The following is a 23314-nucleotide window of genomic DNA, read 5'->3' on the forward strand; positions in this document are numbered from 1 at the left end:
GCTCCTTGGATGCTGCCTGACCTGCTGCGCTTTTCCAGCAACACATTTTTCAGGACCATACAACCTGTCAATACTGATCCACCATTCATTGCTGTCCTGGATTATCTTGGATTTCAACTCTGCTTTCCCAATATCCCTTGATTCTCTGAGAAATCAAGATTTCAACAACCAACCTTACAACCTCTAGCCATCTGGAGTAGAAAATCCACATGATTCACAACTCTGAGCAAAGACATTTCTCCTACTCTCAATCTTAAGCAAAGAGCCCATTATAAGTAAACTGTTCCCCTTTATACATTGACAAACTAGGTAGCAGAGTTTTAGTAACTGTCTTGTTTCAATAAGATAACTCCTCATTCTGTAAACTAGAGAATATGCACACAATTTACCCAAATTTCTCATCATTGAACATCTCTGTCATCCCAGGGACTGTTCTATCATTGCGATTATAATTTAGTTTCTGGAATTTGGATTGATAACTACATTAGGAAACCCAGTTATCGCTGAACATTGCTTTTCATTTAATATTGTCTTTTATCTGAGTAGAGGACCAGACTTAACAGAAGGCTTCTAGATAGAACTATCTCCCAGTAGTTCTAGTAGTCATGTGATCTTACTGTGGTGTAAACTGTCTTGTATTTTAATGTTAACCCTTTACGCTATAGGGATAATTCTGTTTAAAGTTCAAGCGTAATATGTTATATTCAAATTCTTCATACCAATGAATATCTTCATTTATCTGTCAATTCATTCCCCTGTTATCCAGAGTAGGTTTCAGGGAATGCTGTTTTCCCTCATAACTCAATGTTCGCAGTTCAACAACCAACCTTACAACCTCTAGCCTTTGAATAGTTCTGTATCTCTCCTGAAATACACTGGCCAAGACTAAATGGCTGGTGCAGTATTTCCAAGGTTCAATACAGGTTCAGCATCATCGCCTTAGAACCTTGAAGCCAGCATTTATACAACCCAGCATTTTATTTTATCTCTTCAGCACCTGCTAATAACGGGTTAGCCATTTTAATGACATCATTTTTTTTCTTTCACTTTGTTAATTTGAGATAATAAGTTCCCTACATTAAATAATGCTCCATAATTAAAGTAGTGGATTGCAAATGGCCAGCAAACATCAGATTGACATAGCATCCTGCATTTAAAGATGGGAAAGTTAGGCTGGGTTTAAAGCTTAATACACATAATGTTATTGGAGATGTATTTGCATGAAATGTTTAGTCTGATATGTTACAAATCATTTCTGAAAAGTACTACCACTTTAAATAAAATGACTGATAATTGATGATTAAAAGAAAGACACAAAAATATTTAATTAGTTGTGGCTGTATGTCCATCATCCACTGTTGTTTATTTTACATCAGGTCACGACATTACTCAACGTTTCCTGTTAAAAGGCTATGGCATTTCTTGGTTAAACAAGAAATTCTACAAGACACATTCATCAGATTTATATTCACAAAGAAAAGAAAGCAAAGTGAGGTAAATGGCAATAAAGATAAAAGTTCTTGCTTTTTTTTTTAAGATTTGGAATTCTGGAATTAGTATTTTAGATTTAAAGGCATATTTGCTATGACTGTGTAAAGCTAAACACAAATTATGCAAATGATGATGTGTCAACTTGTATAAATTCAGTTGAAGAAATCAATTTAGCATTAACAGAATTACATCAGGTCTAGACCCTGAATACTTGCTTTTAAATTTATCCATTCAGTGGGAAAAGGTGGGTAGTTGTTTAACATGATGGTAAAGCTTTTCCCATTGTATTTCTGACATGCTCAAGCTATCAATTCTTTAACTGCTGTTTTCTTTTGTCAAAATCGACAGGTGGAAGCAATTGCATTAATTTTGAAATGTTAGGTGCAATTAAGAATTTAATGCAAGTTTTAATCTGGGTTATGGGAGTTTAGCACTCGATAAGATGATATTATACATTATAATTCTAAATTTCTAAATGATTTGTTTGTGGGCCATAAAGAACAGGAGTGCTTCTCAAGACTAACTTTGGTCCCCCCATCCCCAAAATCTAACTCAGACCAGCTCCAGATTCTACATTCTCTGCCCCCAACAGCCTCAGCTATGTCCATGTACAGGACATGATTTTAACATATCTAACCACATCATCCTTTTAATTGGAAAGGAAGGGCATGAAAACTCAGTTATTATAAATATTTACTTAGTAGTTTGTGCATATTTTAGCCGTACTTAACTTGTGTTTCTATTTATTTATATCTATTTATAATATATAACTTAAATCTAGTAATTTTGCATCCATATCTATTAACTCTTACTAATGGAACCATGTTATTCAGTCATAATGGGATATGTCCCCTTTGTTAGAGAGCAAGCAGCACTTTGGCAGGCCCAAAAAGTTCAAAAGTGGCCTAGATGGTCAAATGCAAGACAGAGCACACATTTCACTACAAGATTCCCATGGCTTAATGTTTAGAAAATAACTTTTTTTAAAAAACTCCTATCTGCTTTGAACCTGACAGTTGCACACTAACGCATCAGACTATTCAAGTTTGCAGATTTCAGTTTTGCAAATTACATTGTCCCTCTGTGTCTCCCTCCTCTCACTCCTACTTTGAAAATTGTATTGCATTCCAGAGGTGGGGAGATCCAGTATCATCATCCAGAAAAGTGATTTTCAAATCGCACCTGTACCCCTTCTTGAATCTACGAGTAATCAAAAATCCCAGCCTTAGTCTCCCATTTTAAAGGCATTAAGGGAGCTGCAGAGAAAGTAGGAATATGGCATTAACACCAAGATTCAACCATGATCCATTTGAGTGGCAGAGCAAGCTCAAAGGGCTGAATGGCATACTCCTGCTGCTAATTTCAATGACAATTCAGTTGGAAGGAAACCACCTTTTAAATAATGTATTATCAAGAATTCATAATAACTTACACCCTAATTAAATTTGCTTTAACCTAAGTGTAAGGAAATGCATACTGAATTACCTTGAATAAGTTAGGCACATCATCAATTTACTGCTTGCCTCCTTGTTTTATAGCCCTGGCAGTATTGTTCACTTAACCCAAATCTTGCATGTTTATTATGATTTGTGTCTTCCTTTTTGCCTTCCCTATGCATAATACTGGCTTTCTGAACATATCAATTTGACTATAAGGAGGCTGTTCAGAAATCAAAATATAAATGTTCTTTCTCCCAGAATGTATCATGATCTGAATCTTGTAACAGTCAGCCTCTGGATAATTCTTCCTCTTAAAAAGAAAATCAATCACCTTTCTGTGTAAACTTCAAGTTTTACCACTAAAATTTTATAAATGAAAATATAGTGTTGTTAGTGACTGCATGGTGATTTCATACAAACATTGTCATGACATTCTGGTTTTCTGTGACTACTTCACCTAACTTGTATGTTCACTTTGTTTGTTGCATTCCAGATTTTATTTCATTATAAAATCTTTATTTCCTCCAAGTTTAACATGTTTTGCCTGGTGGCAAGTCCATGGGGTTGTTGAGCATTTTTTGTCAATCAGTTTGATATTCAAACGTGTAAGAATGATGGAATTCAGATTTTTAATTTTGTCTGGGGAGGAAGAAAACCACATTCATCAGCAGGATCTCTGTTATAGACTAATTTAATTTCTCTTTGTCCTTAGCCACTTGTTATAACTCCTAAAGAAAGTATTGCATTTGGCAGTCAGGTCCAGGGGTTCCCTATTTAAAGTTGTACAGCTACTGTAAGCATATACAGTGAAACCATTGTTCTTTACATTGGTAATTCTTCATTGAAAAGATATGCTGAAAATGCACACTTGCTTGTCATTTGCCCCATTTCACTTCTCTCTATAGCTCAAATCCTCCAACCCTGGTAACATCCTTGTAAATCTTTTCTGAATCCTTTCAAGTTTCACAACATCTTTCCGATAGGAGGGAGACTAGAATTGCATGCAATATTCCAAATGTGACCTAACCACTGTCCTGTACAGCCGCAACATTACCTCCCAACTCCGATACTCAGAGCTCTGACCAATAAAGGAAAGCATACCAAATGCCGCCTTCACTATCCTATCTACCTGCAACTCTACTCTCAAGGAGCTATGAAGCTGCACCTCCACTTCAGCAATACTCCCCAGGACCTTACCATTAAGTGTGTGAGTCCTGCTCTGTTTTGCTTTTTCAAAATGCAGCACCTAGCATTTATCTAGTGACTGATCTCTTCTGAATTCTTTATTTCCCCATTCAGGTAAATGTTTTTTCTTGGAAGACATTAGGGATATCAAGGGAGGTTTTCAGTGGATTAATCTATTTGGGATGTACTATTAAAGAATTTGTCAGAATTTACTCACTTAGTTCATTAGACATAATATTAGTAATGTTGACATCTTGCTTTTCCGATAATAGTTCTCGTTGATGCTTATTGTGGTTCTGCCTTTTGGTTTCATCAATTTCAAATCTTTTAATTCTTATGGGAAAGCAAGTTTGATTTTGAATCTATGGGTGGCAGTGCACTTGACACACCTAGTTTTCACTGCTGTCTTTTGGAGCTGTTGGGGGGGGGGGGGGGGGGGGGGAGGTTGGGGGGAGTTGGATTCAGTTTCTTCCCATTCCCCTGCTTTTCTTTTTCGTTTTCTCTCTCTCTCTCTCTCTCTCTCTCTCTCTCTCTCTCTGTAGTCCACTTTGAAACCCATTTTGTCTTCTTCCAATCTTTATATGAAAAGAGAAAGAAAAATTCCATTGCTGAAATACTTAGATGAGAAATTTTTTAAATTGCCCAGTACAATAAAATAGCTTTATTCTCCCAAATATAATACTGCCAAGGCTTCATTTTTTTTTAATTCAGTAAAAACATTTTATTCATTTTCGTTTTTTTTTATTTCTGTGCATGTGTAATGTGCTGTGACTGTGTGCTGTGTTGTGTAGTCAGTAGAAGACCATGTGGATCAAGTCAAACAAAACTGCGTAGCGGAACATCGTGGAAGCAACAAGGTAGCATCCCTTACCCACCCCTCACCTTTAGCAGCTGTTATATATACACTAGCTTCAACGTCTTGTTTAATGGCATGTGAAAGTAAATAATTGTACACAAGTGGAGGTCCATCTCATAGTTGTTATGTCTGTGGAGGTTGCAGTGCAAGCACAAATATGTCATTCTGTATGAATTCAAAAGGATTACATTGCTAATTTATATACAGCTGTTTGCTGCAATGCTAAAACCATTAAACAAATAGTAATGCTGGTGAGTTTTAAATTTTGTTTGCTGTGTGTTTGTGTTTTATTTCCATATTAAAGGCAAATAACATCATCAGTATATCATTTTTAAGGTGTGTGGATATACTCACAACCATAGTACTCATACATAATACAATCTTTTAGGTTGAAACAGAGCTGGGTTATCCTGGTAGAAAAGCAAAGATTATTCACAAAGATTCAGATGCCATAATGGCATTTGCAATTAATAAGGTAAGAATGATAAGTGGCTTATGAATTCCATCAGCTGAAATATTTTACAAACTTTTAACCCTATGGAGTCAGTCTTGCTAGTTTTGTAGAATTTCTAATTTCTCGTTGACATGGTGATGCACAGGATCTGTTATACCCCACCTTCCAGTAAATGTCAATGGGCAACAATTGTGATGTGTATCTCTAACATTAGTAGACGGCATTACACATTTTGCCAGACTTTCTATGACAACATAGCTCTGTATAGTTGCTTAGGCTTGAACACAGAACTCAACTCCCCAAGTAGTTAATTTTTAATCTTCAGTAGCATCCAGCATCATTTATACCTTTGGAAACCCAGTTACATTTCTAACCTGCTCATGGAAATGATATAGGGCAGAATTTTTCTATGTTTTTATGATGGAGCAGTTAGTGTGATAGGTGGTGACTGACAGGTTGGGGGTCACCAAGGAAGAGCTATTAGTGGGTTCGGAGTCAAGGGGGTGGCATTGAAAGGTCACCCCTTTGACTCCTTGTAAGTTATCTGTGCCTGTAGTTGTGCCCAGATTGGAGTAAGTGGATCTCATTCCCTACCACCCACCCACCCAAAACCTGTAGACAGGTAATCAGGAAATTAACCAGCTTTCTCAGCATCGCAGGAGACAGATTCTGAGAGGTGGTGAGTCGAGGCTTTTAAGTGGCCATTAATTAACCTCTAGCAAATTGAGAAAGTTACCCAAAGATATTCATGCCTCACATTAAATTGTTGAGATGGTGAGAAGGGGATGCATTTTGCTTCAGGGTGACCTCAACCCTTTATTTCCCCTTCTTGCCACCTTTAGAGCAGGGAATATTACACCCTAGGTCACTGATGTACTGTGGGTCTGTTCAAGAAGGAAAAGTAAGTTGACATTTGGACATGGAACCTTTTTCAGAACATATTTCCTTGGGGAGAGACCTGTTTTTAAAGCAGAGGTGTTATCTGTTTTCTGCTTCCCACTGTGTCATTTCAGCATTTTCTGTATTCATTTCAGGCCACTTGCAGTTTTAATTTTATTTTCTCTCTTTATTTTATTCCCTTACTCTTTTCTTTCAGGGGACTTGTCCCATTACCTCTTCTCATTCTGCTGTTTGCATGTTCTTTTGGTTTAATATTTTCCAGTGCCTTGTTGAGACAGTCTTTTATGTCATCTTTTTGAGATGATGATTTAGTTAACAATTCTGCTCATCTCCACTTGTATTATTTGTTCCTACCTGCCATAAAAGCTATACTTAATTTTCACTTTTCAATTCTAATAAAGGTTCATTAATAAAATGTTAACCTGCTACTTCACTTTTCAGCCACAGACACATCAACTCTGTTAGGGGAGGTTTGATATTAAATCTCTGAATCAGGAGCTCATTAGCCTTGATCCCATCGACTTCCTGAAGTCTGATGAGGGACAGACAACCCATCCCACTTGCAGAAGGTGGGCTAATTGTTTAAATATTTCAGCAAGGCTGTGTGCCTTTGTGTTAACAACAATTCTATTTTCAAGCAAATTAGTTTGAGCTTTCCAGCCTTTGGAAATAATGACAATGAAAAGAGGAAAAGCAAGGCTTACTGAGAGGGTAAGTAATCTTTATTATACTGCTTGTGGACATGCGCAGGAATGTGTTGTCCAACTATATAAAGCTGAACAGGGACATTTGTCTCCCTGCCAAGATCTGGCTGCACCCGTCCCTCCCTTAATTGGACCCCAGCTGCAACACACACCTTGCTACCCCTCTGCTGCTGGCACCAGCACAAGCCCGTCCTCTCCCATATTGTACACATTGTATCTCATTTCCTAGGCCTTGTTCAATTGTAGTTCTATCCTATTGTAGTAGCTATCTTTGAGTGGAAAACATGCAAAAACATGTTCAAGTTCTGCAGTTAAAAACTGCAAGACATTCAGAAAAATAGTGCTTCTACATTTCCTGAACTCCAAACAGCTCCCCCATACATCTCTCCCCGAACTTGCTGTAATCCACCTGGCCCCACTCTCTCAACATCTTCAAAATACTACCCAACGTTTTTGATAAATGGGTTCTGTTACAAATTGCAAATATTTTGTGGATGTCTTTCTTGGTAGCTTGATGAATCTACCTGCAGTGTTAAAGGTCATTGCTAATTTTTTTTTATATACGATATCTGTGCTTTATAAAATTTTCCTTTTTGTTTGAATTCAGTTTTTTTTTCCTCCACTTTAAAAGGCAAATTCCAATGAGATGGTGTTGGCTTCAACTCATGATGTCCAAGAACTTGATGTATCTGCAATTCTGGCTGACCAGCCCTATACCTGGATTGGTGAAGATTCAGACAGGGAATCTAGAAGGTAAAAAACTTTATTTAATCCATTAAAATTATTCTTAAGTGTAATATATAATCAGATTGTGTTTCAAAATTAAATTTGAACTTCAGTATTTGCATCAACCAAAGTCGTTATATAGTCATTATGATCTCTTATAGTTCTGATGATCTTGAGCATCGCTCAACAATGAGTACTAGCCAAACAAGTACAACTCATTTTGGATCCAGCCAGCTTTCTGCTTCTTCTTCAATGCCTTGGTTAGGAAGTGGGCAAACCAGTACAGGAGCCACTGTGGTATGTCCAATAATAAACAGCCAACTTTGCTAATTCTGTCTTTATTTAAGATATCCTTCATTCAATTTTATCTAATTTGAGAGTTACTGCCTTACCATTTGTTTACAGAAGTGAAAAATATCAGGGAGGAGGTAAATATTGACAGAGTTAAAATCAAAATGCAAAGTATTTGTATTCCTGACTACCACACACACACACACACACACACACACACACACCCCTCTTCTCTCTCACACATACCTCTTTTCTCTCTCACTCACACACACACCTCTTCTCTCTCTCTCTCTCTCACACACACACACACCTCTTCTCTCTCTCACACACACACACACATATACACACACACTCCTCTTCTCTCAGGAATTCAGACCATATTTAACAATACCTTGTTTTAATACATTTTGAGCTATACTCTTTAGTCCCCCTGTTTGCATTCCATATTCTTTTCACTCATTTTTATACCTGTCACAAAGGAAGATGGTTGTGCTTGTTAAAGCTGTCATCAGCTGCAGGACTTCTTCAGGGCATTGTCCTAGGCCCACCCATCTTCAGCTGTTTCATTAATGATCTTCTCTTGTCAGAGGTGGGGAGGTTCACTGATGATAACTCAATGTTCAGCACCACTGACAGCACTACAATAATGAAGCAGTCCATAAGATCATTCGATATTCAGCCTATCAAGTCTGCTCCACCATTTAATCATGGCTGATATGTTTCTCAGCCCCATTTTCCTGCTTTCTCCCCGTAACCCTCGATCCCCTTACTAATCAAGAATCTACATATCTCTGTCTTAAATATCTGGGCTCCACAGCCCTGTGTAGTAGGCAGAGGTAAAAACAATGACTGCAGATGCTGGAAACCCTATTCTGGATTAGTGGTGCTGGAAGAGCACAGCAGTTCAGGCAGCATCCAAGGAGCAGCGAAATTGAAGTTTCGGGCCAAAGCCCTTCATCAGGAATAAAGGCAGTGAGCCTGAAGCGTGGAGAGATAAGCTAGAGGAGGGTGGGGGTGGGGAGAAAGTAGCGTAGAGTACAATGGGTGAGTGGGGGAGGGGATGAAGGTGATAGGTCAGGGAGGAGAAGGTGGAGTGGATAGGTGGAAAAGGAGATAGGCAGGTAGGACATGTCCAGACAAGTCATGGGGACAGAGGCAGGAGGCTGGAAGAACACAGCAGACCTGTCAGCATCAGGAGGTGGAGAAGTTGACATTTTGGGTGTAACCCTTCAAGACTGGGAGTGGATATGGGGGGAGCTGCAGATAAAGGGGGTGATGGGGCCAGGGTGGTGAAGTGGGGATAGGTGAAGAAGGTAGAGGGTACAACCTGGTTAGTCAATGGGAGGAATGAATCTGGTTGGTGGCAGGGAGAAGTGGAAGGGATGGGGAGGGCCTGAGAAGGGAGTCAGAGGATGGGAAGGGAGGCTATTTGAAATTGGATAACTCAATGTTGAATCCTTTGGGCTGTAGGCCGCCCAGATGGAAGGTGACTTGTTGTTCCTCCAATTTGCGGTGTGGTTCATTGGGGCAATGGAGGAGGCCAAGGATGATCATGTCAGAAAGGGAGTGGGAAGGGGAATTGAAATGGGCGGTGACTGGGAGGTCCGGTCAGCCCCTGCAGGCCTGGCTGCGATGCTCGTCAAACCATTCCCTAAGTTTACGTTCAGTCTCTCCTTCTCTACAAGTTCATAGAATCCCTAGACTGTGGAAACAGGTCATTTGGCCTAATGAGTCCACACTGATTCTCTGAAGAGTATCCCACCTAGACCCATTCCCCAATGCTATTATTCTACATTTCCTGAGAATAATGCACCCAACCTACACATCCCTGAACACTATACACAATTTAGCATGGCCTGCACATCTTTGGAGTATGGAAGGAAACTGGAGCACCCAGAGGAAGCCCATGCAAGCATGGGGAGAATGTGCAAATTCCACACAAACAATCACCCAAGGGTAGAATTGAACCTGAGTCCCTGGAGCAGTGAGGCAGCAGTGCTAACCACTGAGCCACCATGCCACCCAACCATGACTTTTGGCTTTTTATTCAATTAAACTCTCTTGTTAGAATGTGCATGTGTAAGGTACTTCTATTTTCATAACAAGTGGTCACAATCTAAGGACAGAACGTGAATTATTTAGGGCAGAAATAAGATGCTTCTTCACCTAGAGAGTGGTGAGCCTGTGGAAGTTTCTGTCACAGAAAACATCTGAGGCCAAAACATTGAATGTTCTCAAGAAGGAGATGGATATCATTTTTATAGCTAAAAAGACCAAAAGTGTGAGGCAAAAGAGGGAACAGGATGCTGAGTCTGATCAGCCATGGTCCTATGGAATAGTGGAGCAGGCTGAATGACCCACTCTTGTTCCTATTTTCTATGTGAATCAAATCTTGATGCCTCAATTGATCAGTATGTTCATCCAGTGAATAGCTAAACCTTTCAAGCAAAGAAGATCTCTGAATTGAACTCAAGCCTCTGTTTAGTCATTGTTTAACTAACTGATCTCATCCAGTTCAACAAACAGGATGCAATGTTAGCTGAGTGTCCGAGAAAAACACTAAGAGCAGCGTATATTTCTATGTAATTTTATCCCAGAAAGTAGTCATCACTTCTAGTACTGGAAATGAAGGAAGAAAGTTGAGAGAAAATTTTCTAGAGTTTACAAAAACTTGCTATAATTAACATTTTTTGCATCCAATGTATCAATTGTAAATTATTTTGACAATTGTACTTAAGATAATGTGCTGGAGCAGTGTTTCTTGATAACAAAATGAATGCAATAATCAAAGACATTAATTGCCAAACTGAATTTAAAAATTTCAGATTTATGCTGATCAGTAGAATGAACTGCTCACTTCCTTGTTTAACTTGGCTTTAATTCCATTTTTTCACAAAAGAAAGCATGTTGGTACCAACATGCTAAAGTGACTTGCATTTTCTTTGTACCTACATTGACATTTTAAAAATTAAATACAGGACACTGTCTTTATGTGAATAACGTATTATTCCCTGTTGTAGCTCATAAAGAGGAACTTAAACAATGTGAAAAGGATGACTTCACATCCAGCTCACCGATATTGTGAGTACTGACATGAACAATAGTTGATTTTGTGCTTTTTATCAATTGATTCTCTCCTGCCTTTCATATCGTCACAATGTTTTCCTTTCATTCTTCTCCCACCAGCCTTTTCCTGTCTGTGTCAAAAATGTGGAGCTGGAAAAGCACAGCTGGTCTGGCAGCATCCAAGGAATAGGAGAGTCGACATTTTGAGAATAAGCCCTTCATCAGGAATATGGGGAGGTGACAAGGGAGCTGAGAGATAAATGGGAGGGTGGGGCAATTGCTTGGGGGAAGGTAGCTTGGAAGGCGATAGGTAGATGAAAGTGGGGATGAAGGTGATAGGTTGGAGAGGAGGGTGGAGCGGGTAGGTGGGAAGGAAAATGGACAAGTAGGACAAATCAGAAGGGTAGTGCCGAGTTGGGGGGTTGGATTTGGGATAAGTTTGGAGGAGGGGATATGAGAAAATTGGTGAAATTGACATTGATGTCATGTGGTTGGAGGGTCCCAAGGCGGAAGATGTGGCGTTCCTCCTCCAGGTTTTGGGTGGCTTGGCTTTGGTGGTGGAGGAGCCCCATGACTTGCATGGCCTTGGCAGAGTTGGAGAGAAAGTTGAAGTGGTCAGCCACAGAGCAGTGGGGTTTTTGGGTGCATGTGTCCTGAACTGTTCCCAATGTAGAGAGGACCACATTGGGAGCAATGGACACAGTATTTGGATGTACAGGAAAATCTTTGTCGGGTGTGGAAGGATCCTTTGGGTCCTTAGATGGAGCTGAGGGGAGAGGTGTGGGTGCAGATTTTATACACGCGGTAGTAAGGGAAGGTGCTGGTAGTGGAACGTGGGGGGGGGGGTGCTGCTGACATGGACCTAACGAGGGAGTTGCAGAGGAAATGGTCTCTACGGAATGCTGATGGGGCTGGGAAGGGAATTATATACCTGGTGGCGGGGTCTGATTGTAGGTGGTAGAAATGGCGGTGGATCCAGAGATTGGTGAGGTGGAAGGTGAGGAAGGGGTTCTATTCTTGTTGTGGTTGGAGGGGTGGGGGTCAAGGGCATAGGTGCAGGAAGTGGAGGAGATGCGCTGGAGTTTGGAAGTGCAGGAAAGTCTCTGCTTACACTCGAAATGTCAACTCTCCTGCTCCTCGGATGCTGCCTGACCTGCTGTGCTTTTCCAGTGCCACACGTTTTGATTCTGATCTACAGCACTGCAGTTCTCACTTTCTCCTAGTCATTTTTCCTGTCTGTGTAATTCTTGTAACCTGTTCCATCTCTAACTTCTTTCCAGTTCCCATGAAAGGTTATCAATCTGAAATGTTAACTTTTTATTTAAGGTTAAGCTTATCTTGTTTGTCATTCTATTTATTTTCTCCTTTTGACTTGTTTTCAATTTAGTTCTAATCTAATTGGGATATTTCTCAAAACCCTTGAGGGTGGGGTTAAAGGTGTGAGCGCTGGGAAAATTTGAAAAATATCTCTGGCCTTTTTGCCAATGTGATTCTGCCACGTTGCTCAAGGCAGGCTAAGTGCAATGTCTGCACCCTATGCATCAGTGGTTAGAAGCCAGTAGTGATTATTTAAGAAATAATTAAGAACCACTTTTGGAGGGCAATGGAATTAACCAACAGTGCATGAAACCCACATAATTTATCAGCTAAAGTTGCAAATGCATTGCAAGAGGTCTGGGCAATATTAAAATGACACGGAATCTGTAGTACAGATGGGGAGAATGGCAAGCCTGAGGTCATCACTCATCATTGCAACAGCATTTCATCGGTAGTGCTGTCACAGTCAATATGCATAGTGGAGACATGCCTGCTGGGTCTTCAGCCTAATCTTTTATCCATTTTGTTGTGCTGCCTTGAGCATCAGCCTCTTCAGCAGCACTCAACTACAGTCACAATGGAGACTTCAGTCACTTGTTTAGGTCTTATGCCCTGGTTTTTCCTGCTGCCTTAATCCAGTGTTCCCTCACTGAACAGCAATTTCCACATGGATTCTTAGTTAATGAATGAATGATTTTATTGTCACATGTATTTTACAGTGTGAAAAATAGTAAAATACAGGGAAAAGCTTTTATCATTATCACCATGATCCAGTGTCATTTTGAATAGTCTAAGAATAAGATAAAAAAATAGAAAGGTGTAGTTTGAAAAGAATCCATCAGCCCTGAGCCAGTTTATCATCAATGATGTCTGTGCTGCCACAACCTTCTGGAAAATTGAACTGGAAAGTACATTACATTAAAGAAGAGATACTAATATGTTAATTTATGGCCAATACACTGCTCTGGTTTACATAACTTATTGGTGAATCTTTGATCTAACTAGAATACTATGGCCATGGGAAAAGTATCAAAGTATTGCTTAATGCCGAAAGAGCCAAATCCTGATTGAATATCAGACTTAAAGAGGTAAAAATAAAAGAAATACCATTTATATAGTGGCTGATAGTCAACAAGGAAAAGTAATGTGGATTTATGTAGCATTTGAACTACATAATGAACTAGAAGATCCTGAAGTGACAGATTGATTTTAGTTGTTGTTTTGCTTCACTGATCTGAAAGACAATTGCTTGCAGAATGTTACAACAAACAGTAAACAAAGTTCATTCTGAGTTAATCTGTTTTTGTTTGCCGTTATTTGCAATAAGAATGATGCCCAGGATGCTAGGAGATTTCACAACAGGGTTCTTCATGAAATCCCACCTTTATGGTTTCAGTGTTTCAATAGAAAGAAAACGGCTGCAAATGCCTTTCCATTTGCTATGCTGCAGTAAAATGCTGGCCTCAATTATGTACTCAAGTCTGTTGTGGTGCATAAATCTATAATTTCATGATTTTAATTGAGTGTGCACTACCATAAGACCAGCAGTTGAATTTTTCCCTCCCTGGAGGTGGCAAGAAGGGGAGATAATTAGGCAACTTTGTTCTGGAGAGGAACTCTCCCACACCTCCTTTCACCACTTCAGCACTTAAATGTTGAGCGAGAAGTTCCACAGACAATTTTGCCAGTAATTAAATCCCTTCATGATCAATAAATGGTCATTTAAGAATGTCAACTTCTCACCTTCCCAGTCACCTGCCTTCCCAGCAGGTGAAAAAGGTACAAAAATGGAAATTGCTGGAAAAACTCAGCAGGTCGGACAGCATCTGTGGAGAGAAAGCAGAATTTGCTTTGGGTCCAGCGACCCATCTTCAGAACTTTGGTAGCAAGGAAAAGATTAGTAATTGTGCAGAAGATGGGGTGGGGGAGGAGTGAGAAGGAAACAATAGGTGGAGATAGAGTCCAAACAAAGAGAAACACAGTTGGACAGACAAAGAACTGGATAAAGGTCAACCTGGGAGAATGCATAGCTGCTAATGGGGACTATTAATAGCTGACAAGGGGTTGTGTGTGGTAGCAGCTGATGAGCCTCATTTCTGATGATAGGCTCATACCCAAAACGTCAATTATCTTGTTCCCCGGATGCTGCCTGACCTGCTGCCCTTCTCTAGCACCACACTCTTGACTCTGATTTCCAGCATCTGCAGTCTTCACTTTCTTCTAGCAACCCATGTGATGACAAATTTGGGGTTGGCATAAGGACATGGGAGAAGACACTCAAGCCCTAAACTGATTGAACTTGATATTGAGTCCAGACGACTGAAGAGTTTGCAAGCAGATAATGAGATGTTGCTTTGTCAGTTTGTGCTGAGCTTTGCTGAAGCCTCAGACAGAGATTTTGTCCAGGGGAAATGGTGTTTGAAGTGGCAGGTACCTGGAAGCACAGGGTCATTTTTGCAGACAGGACAAAGGTGTTTTGCAAAGTGGTCATCAAGTCTGCGCTCGTTTCCCCAGTGTAGAGGAGATCACATTGTGAGCAGCATATACAGTAGACTCGATTGAGTGGAATGCTACCATTAGGTACATATTCCATTCGCCTCCCTTGTGGGCGTCTGCAAGGATCATTTCCTCCAGGACACCCTGGTCCACTCTTCCTTGACTCCCAACATGTACCCAACATCCCCATGGCACCTTTGCCTGCAATCACAGAAAGTGTAACACCTGCCTCCCTTCTCACCTAGACACGCCTTCCAGGTGAAGCAGTGGGATGGGATTGGACCAGACTAATTTAAAACCAAAATAATTTCATTTTCCTATTTATTGAGTTTACTTGTTTCAATTGTGTTCATCAGACCTTACAGGTGCACAAGATGGAAGTGTTCGAATGTTTGAATGGAATCGGCCACAGCAGGTTATATGTTTCCGCCAAGCTGGCAATGCCAGGGTTACTCGACTACATTTCAATTCCCAAGGAAATAAGGTTAGCTCTTCCTGCAATCCATCTAAAATTTAATTGAACTGAATAATATAAAATGTAAATTTTATAAGTTCAGCTTTCAGTTCTTTCTTTCCAAAGGCCTGGTTAAATTTGCTGTAACATTTGAAATTTCTTATTTAATTTTTTGAGAAATGTTCTGCAATTCCTTTTCTGTAGTTATTTGAAAGCACTGAAATGAATATGCGGAATATGTCTATTTGATTGTAACATTGTACAACTTAGGCAAAGTTGAATAAAGATTCCACAATCCTATTGTCTCTGACAATTGTGATCATCTCCCTGCATGTATATCTTTACAAACGCCAATGTAAATCCAGCAAAGATGTTCATTCGCATAGAATTTGTCTTTGATGTAAGTTTAATTCTTTTAAATACTGAGAAGCAATTCTCTACAGATAGAAAGAACAAACGTGGTTTTATATGACTCCTTTTTAAGTTATGCTTGAATTGAATTTATTATCACGTGTACCGAGACACCGTGAAAAGCTTTGTCTTGCAAGCAATACAGGCAGAACACATAGTTAAATAGCATAGATAAGTAAATAATAAGTAAACAGCGGCAAAAACCAAAGCACAGGTATGTGCGAATACTAGGAGGTTGAGATTTCATTCAGTATTCTAACAACAGTAGGGTAGGAACTGTTTCGAAACTGGCTAGTGCATGTGTTTAGGCTTCTGTACCTTCTCCCCATTGGTAGAGGTTGTAGAAAAGCATTGCCAGGGTGGGATGGATCTTTGAGAATGCTGGTGGCCTTTCCTTCTTTGGGAAGAGGGTAACACTAATTAGATTGCTGAATTCTTTGGCACAAGGACTAAGATTTGGGCAAAGGTTAGGGGAGGTATGAGACAGATTGGCCTTGCCTGATTCTATTTTTATTATCTGACCAGTTGATTCTAAAGAAACACCTACAATGGATTTTCCTTTATACCTCTTCCTTGCACCTCCACTAAAGGTTAATCCTTGTTCACCTCTAGATTTTTATCTGCATGTAGCCCCTTGAGAGTATCACAGTTGGATATGAGATGCCAGGTGAGGGATGGCATTGATATCCACTGTAAACCACTGCAATCTCTTAAACCTTTCCACTGTCTTTAATTTGTTACACTTATCCACCAAACGGCACTGGATGAATAAAAATTTCCTCTCAATTAAAATATTGTAATGAACCCATTGTCTTCAGTCTCCATCATAAACCCTTCTTTGTCACTATCAACTCTCTCTCCCATGTTCACTCTCACACTCTACCACCCACCCAAAACCAGAATTTTTTTTAACTGTAATCTTGCAGTTAACACCTAAGTAACTTTACAACACTTCATCATCAAAATGCCTACTTCCACCTCCGTAGCATTGTTCAACTCCGTCCCCTCCTCACCTCAGCTTCTGCAAAATATCCACATCTATGCTGTTTTTATATTACTGATATATCCTGTCTGACCTCCCATCTTCCTGAAGAAGGGCTTATGCCCGAAACGTCGATTCTCCTGTTCCTTGGATGCTGCCTGACCTGCTGCGCTTTTCCAGCAACACATTTTCAGCTCTGACCTCCCATCTTCCATCCTACGTAGAGTTTAGCTCATCCAAAATTCAACCTGTATCTTAACTTGCACCAAGTCCTGCTTATTTATCATTGCTGACGCACATTAGTTCCAGATATTTCAGCACATTGATTTTAGGATTCACATCCTTGTTTTTAAATCCCTTCATGCCATTCCCTACATCTATAGCTGAGTCTAGCACTAAGTACCTTTTAAGATTCTGTAGTCCTCCAATTCTGACCTTTTACACATAGCCACTTTAAATCCACAGCTAATGCCATACTTTCAGCTGTCTAGCCCTCTGGCAGCCAGTCTCCTTTGTCTCCCTGAAAATCTACTTGGATTCTGAACATTGGGTGTCTGTCATAATATTTCTTCTTGTGGCACAGTTATAATGATATTTGAAAACACTTCCATGCAAGTGCCTTGCGAACATTTTATGACATTGAAGCTTCTATATTAATGCAGCTTGTAGCTGAGGATTAGCTTTCAGTATAAAACATTTTCTCACCCTACAGGTTTTATATAAAACTGGTATATCAAATCCAAAAGCAGAATCGTTCCAATTTCTTTTGCCTATTTTATAGCTATCTTCTCTTGATTTTTATTTTGTTCTTGTTTCTGTTCTTTGCATCAAACAAAATGCTAACTTTATGCTAACAAAATGCTTACATGTTGTAGTACCTTGTCTTAACATGGTATGGCACTGCAGCATACGGAAGAGAATAGAATGCCTGTATGCAATTTGTTGGTCTTTTTCTGTCAAAGACTCATAGCAATGTACAGCATGGAAACCGATCCTTCAGTCCAGCATGTCTATGCCAACCAGATATCCTAACCTAATCTAGTCCCATTTGCCACATATTCCTCTAAACCTTTCCTATTCATATACCCATCCAGATGCCTTTTCATTGTTGTAATTGTTCTAGCCTCTGCACTTCCTCTGGCAGCTCATTCCAAACACATACCCTCAGTATGAAAAGGTTTCCCCCTAGATCCCTTTTAAAGTTTTCCCCTCTCACCCTAAACCTATGCCTTCTAATTTAAGACTCCCCCACCCCAGGGAAAATACCTTGTCGATTTTACCCTATCCCTGCCCCTCATGATGTTATAAACCTCTATAAGGTCACCACTCAGCCTCCAAGGAAAACAGCCCCAGCCTATTCAGCCTCTCCCTCTAGCTTAAATCCTCCAACCCTGGCAACATCCTTATAAATCTTTTCTGAACCCTTCCAAGTTTCACAACATCTTTCTGGTAGGAGGGAGATCAGAATTGCACACATTATTCCAAAAGTGGCTTAACCAATGTCCTGTACAGCAGCAACATGACCTCCCAACCCCTATACTCAGAACTCTGTCCAATAAAGGAAAGCATGCCAAATGCCTCCTTCACTAGCCTATCTATCTGCTGCTGCACTTTCAAGGAACTATGAGCCTGCACTCCAAGGTCTCTTTGTTCAGCAACATTCCCTACGACCTTACCATTAAGTGTATGAGTCCTGCTAAGATTTGCTTTCCCAAAATGCAACCACCTTGCATTTATCTAAATTAAACTCCTTCTGCCACTCCTCAGCCCATCGGATCCCGTTGTACTACAAGGTAACTTTCTTTGCTGCCTACTCCACCTCCAATTTTTAGTATATCTACAAATGTACTAACTATACCTCCTATGTTCACATCCAAATTGTTTATATAAATGATGAAAAGCAGTGTCCCCAGCACCGATCCTTGTGGCACACCACTGGTCACAGGCCTTCAGTCTGAAAAGCAACCCTCCACAACCCCCCCCCCCCCCCCCCCCCCGCCCCCCCTCCTTTCTACCTTCAAGCCAGTTCTGTATTCAATGATTGTTTCTCAGCACATGAGAGTAATTTTGATGAGGGATTTTAATGTTTTATATGTCAGCCCCAACATCCGTAATGCCAGGTCATGCCCAATGCTATTAAATGCTGAATAAAGTTTACTGTTTTCTCTGGCATTATGCCTTAGCATCAGACTTGAAGTAACATTAAGTGGGGAAAGACTCTGTTCCATCGAAGCACTTCCTCTCAGAATGCTTTGAAGTATTTTCAATAGTCCTAAATCCCATTTGATGATCAGAATCTCTCTATCTCCTTGAAGACTGTTAGTTTCCTTATTCCATTTTATGTCAGTAATCTGTGCATTACGTTTTTGACTGTTAGTAATAATGTTCCTATTCCTGTTGTGTTACTTTCTCATTTCTCATCAAATATCCAGTGAAGCTGAATTGAGACCACTTAAAGCAACTTTGGATAAGACGTGAATGCTATTTAGATCCAGGTCCCAGATGTGAAGTAGTTCCCCCAAGTGTGGCCTTTTTGTTAGCGTTTAAGAAGTAAGCAAATAACTATGCCACATATGGGAAGAGTGCTGGACAGACAAGATATGGGAATTTTTCAAAGTTGATCTTTGTGCCTCCTTGGATTGTTCAAACACGTTTGAGTGTTCTTTAATTGCATGGAGAAAGTGAGGTCTGCAGATGCTGGAGATCAAAGTTGAAACTTTATTGCTGGAACAGCACAGCAGGTCAGGCAGCATCCAGGGAACAGGAGATTCGACGTTTCGGGCACAGGCCCTTCTTCAGGAATGAGCAGAGAGTGTTCAGCAGGAGAAGATAAAAGGTAGGGAGGAGGGACTTGGAGGAGGGGAGTTGGAAATGTGATAGGTGGAAAGAGGTCAAGGTGAGGGTGATAGGTCGGAGTAGGGTGGAGGCGGAGAGGTCAAGAAGAAGACTGCAGGTCAGGAAGGCGGTGCCGGGCTGGAAGGATCCGGCTGAGACAAGGTGGGGGGAGGGGGGATGAAGAAACTGGTGAAGTCCAAGTTCATCCCCTGCGGTTGGAGGGTTCCCAGTCGGAAGATAAGACGCTCCTCCTCCGACCGTCGGGTTGTTGTGGTTTGGCGGTGGATGAGTCCAATGACCTGCATATCCTCGGTGGAGTGGGAGGGGGAGTTGAAATGCTGTGCCACAGGTTGGTTGGGTTGGTTCGTCCGGGTGGCCCAGAGGTGCTCCCTGAATCGCTCCGCAAGTAGGCGGCCTGTCTCCCCAATATATCGCTCCTCTATATTGGGGAGACAGGCCGCCTACTTGCGGAGCGATTCAGGGAGCACCTCTGGGCCACCCGGACGAACCAACCCAACCAACCTGTGGCACAGCATTTCAACTCCCCCTCCCACTCCACCGAGGATATGCAGGTCATTGGACTCATCCACCGCCAAACCACAACAACCCGACGGTCGGAGGAGGAGCGTCTTATCTTCCGACTGGGAACCCTCCAACCGCAGGGGATGAACTTGGACTTCACCAGTTTCTTCATCCCCCCTCCCCCCACCTTGTCTCAGCCGGATCCTTCCAGCCCGGCACCGCCTTCCTGACCTGCAGTCTTCTTCTTGACCTCTCCGCCTCCACCCTACTCCGACCTATCACCCTCACCTTGACCTCTTTCCACCTATCACATTTCCAACTCCCCTCCTCCAAGTCCCTCCTCCCTACCTTTTATCTTCTCCTGCTGAACACTCTCTGCTCATTCCTGAAGAAGGGCCTGTGCCCGAAACGTCGAATCTCCTGTTCCCTGGATGCTGCCTGACCTGCTGTGCTGTTCCAGCAATAAAGTTTCTTCTTTAATTGCATGTCCTTTTACATTTCTCTGGGGGAGTAGTGAAATTTGAGATTATGCAGGACATTGTGCATTTGAAAATTTATGCATTGAGCTGTTAATGTAATTGTATGTCATTAATATGTTTCCATATCTTTTACCATCTGTACTCTGTTACCTAGAACTAAATCTCATTCCGAGAATACTAGATGATTTGTTGCCTATGGCTATGGACAGATCTATTTAGATTGGAAGGCTTTGGGCACAGTGCAGAAAAGAGAAGAATTGACCTCTAGATTGTGGAGATGTATGGGCTCAGTTTGGACTGATGTTTACAAAACTATTTGCTTTCCAATGTGTTTTGTCATCATTATTAGCATTTCAGTCAGGTTCTGCTTTTGATATCCAGACTATTTCTGCTACTGAAGCAGTTATCCATATTTCACAAATCACCTTATTATTCATTTTTATTTTTAAATGGCCAACTGTACAAATAAGCAATGGAATTGATCAAAGTATTATGAAATAGCAAGCTTTTTTTCCTTAAATTGTACAAATGAATAAGAAGGACCCCCTTAACGTCTGAAGGAAATAAGGAATAAAAAGGAGAAAATATGTTCCTTGCAACTCCGCATTATAGAAAAATCTCGCTTTAGAAACAGCACTTAAAGTGTTGGCAATGTAAATGTGTTACAGCCAACATGTTTTAAAAATTCACGTTTTAGAAAGTGTCCCAATTTATCAATCACGTTACAGCGAATTCGCATTGTTAAAGTGTGTGTTATACCTGAACAACACATATCTATTTACAAATATTTACTAATTAAAGTTCTTCCAGTGTTCAAACATCTTAAAAACTGAGACCCCTAGATAAGCACAAAGTTGATTGTACGTGGCCTAGTAAAGCAGTTGCACAAACATACGGAGGGCATGATTATTTAACAGAGTTGTTCAGATAACAACATTTACGGCCTTCAAAATCTGGGGTTTCCTGATATATATAAACCTATATTAACTATAGGTGTCGTTAATGAAAATTTTGATCATATTTAGAGAAATTTGAGAAAGTGACATACCCATTTAGAATTACTAAGGATTGCATTAGTTAAGCTTTTAATTGTCCATTTAGCCACTTAGATTTAAACTTAATATTCTTCATTTGCTTCTCATAAAGATGAATGTCAACATATCTACTCTGATTTTTAATAAATATTAAATGTGAATCAATATCAACAACTTTAACAACTGTGGAGAAAAACTTGTAAAGAATATGGCATTGATTGTGTTAGTTTCACCAAACTATTACATACTGCATTTATATTCTTTGGTTATAAAATTCTCACAATTTACATGTATTGTTGGTTACTCTATTAACTATACTGCTGGGGGAAAAAGGTATTAAATTTTATTTTATAACTTTCTTACTAAAATGATTGGTTCTTCCTTTTAACAGTTGGGGGTGGCAGATGGAGAAGGTTTTTTGAGCCTCTGGCAAGTCAACCAAACTGGATCTAATCCTAAGCCTTATCTTGTAAGTTATATAAACAGACTTGTAATTTAAGAACACATGCCTTTTCTTGCATTTGTTGAAATAAGTAATTTCTTTGAAGATATTGCACATGTGCCAAAAACATGGTCAGTATTTCCAAGTACCTTCTATAGTTGAGTGTAATTATCTGACTTCAGCCAAACATACTGATTAAATGTGTCGAGAGATTGAAATTTCAAGGAAAGAGTTCTCCAAAAAATTGTAGCAGCATGGACTATCATCTCAAGAAGGAAGGTAAAACTTGCTGAAGGAAATGCTAGAAAGAATTTCTTTTGTAATTCTTAATGTAAGAAGATTTTCCTTGTTTAATTGCAGAGCTGGCAGTGTCACAGTAAAGCTGCTGGTGACTTTGCATTCGTTACCTCCTCAAGTCTCATAACGACAGCAGGACAGTCTAATGACAACAGGTACAATGAACTGTAATGCGATATTGATATAAGAAAATTTATTGCCAAACATAAAGGGACATTACCAAAAGTCATTGTTCTTTGAAAAGTTTCAATCTATTTAATTACTAATGTACCTTTTTCATAGTTTCCCTTTGTTAACTATTCTTCTAATTTTTCCAACTTGGTAACTAATTCTGGGATGCATGGCTATGGTCTGATCCTGATCATCTTCCTGAAACCTTCCTGCTGGCCTTGAATTTTTTTTTTCTCTACAGTGAAGACGATCTGTTTTCCCTTTGGCTGTGTTATTCAGTAAACAAAATTGAAATAACATTAAAGTTTGTGACAGAAGGAACCATTAGCATTAAAGGTACTAGTCTGGCATAGAGTTCACAGCCAGATGCTATAGCTTGGAGCTGGTTGGAGAGAAGCTATCAATGTCCAGGGTCAAGAGATGAATATTGTGCCCTACGTTGGCTGGAAATCTCCTGGGACATTATTCTCTTTAATCTGTCTCCCTTGACGTTTAATACAATGTTCGAAATATTAGTTTGGTATAGTAACTGGCAATTTTTTTTGTTTCTCCTTCCAGAAACGTTTGTTTATGGGATACACTAATTTCACCGCAGAGCAGTCTTGTGCATGGTAAGAATATTGTCTGTAATTCTTGATCAAATTTAACTTAATGATAGAACTGTCCAGTTAAGTGGCATATTTTTCTATTATTATAATAATGTTCTATGAAAATGCTCTTTTGTTTTGAAAATTAACGTGAGCATTTATTTAAAAGCATTCC

The 23314-nt window shown here is 40.0% G+C and overlaps 1 protein-coding gene across 5 annotated transcripts in view; it reads left to right on the forward strand.

Annotated features, from left to right (window-relative positions):
- Nucleotides 1-23314, forward strand: part of dmxl2 (Dmx-like 2) — a 143211-nt gene that overhangs the window by 113568 nt on the left and 6329 nt on the right. For 2 of the 5 annotated variants that reach the window (XM_087981187.1, XM_043677359.2), the window contains 10 exons: nt 1377-1494; nt 4907-4972; nt 5360-5446; nt 7661-7782; nt 7917-8052; nt 11067-11127; nt 15282-15409; nt 22034-22111; nt 22445-22536; nt 23111-23163. In XM_087981187.1, the coding sequence (XP_087837313.1) occupies nt 1377-1494; nt 4907-4972; nt 5360-5446; nt 7661-7782; nt 7917-8052; nt 11067-11127; nt 15282-15409; nt 22034-22111; nt 22445-22536; nt 23111-23163 (941 nt within the window). The other 3 variants (XM_087981188.1, XM_043677360.2, XM_087981189.1) reach the window with 2 other exon arrangements.

This window comes from Chiloscyllium plagiosum, unplaced genomic scaffold, assembly GCF_037043375.1.
Source record: "Chiloscyllium plagiosum isolate Xiang-an unplaced genomic scaffold, Cpla_swu_hap1 HiC_scaffold_39, whole genome shotgun sequence".
In the NCBI taxonomy this organism is placed as follows: Eukaryota; Metazoa; Chordata; class Chondrichthyes; order Orectolobiformes; family Hemiscylliidae; genus Chiloscyllium; species Chiloscyllium plagiosum.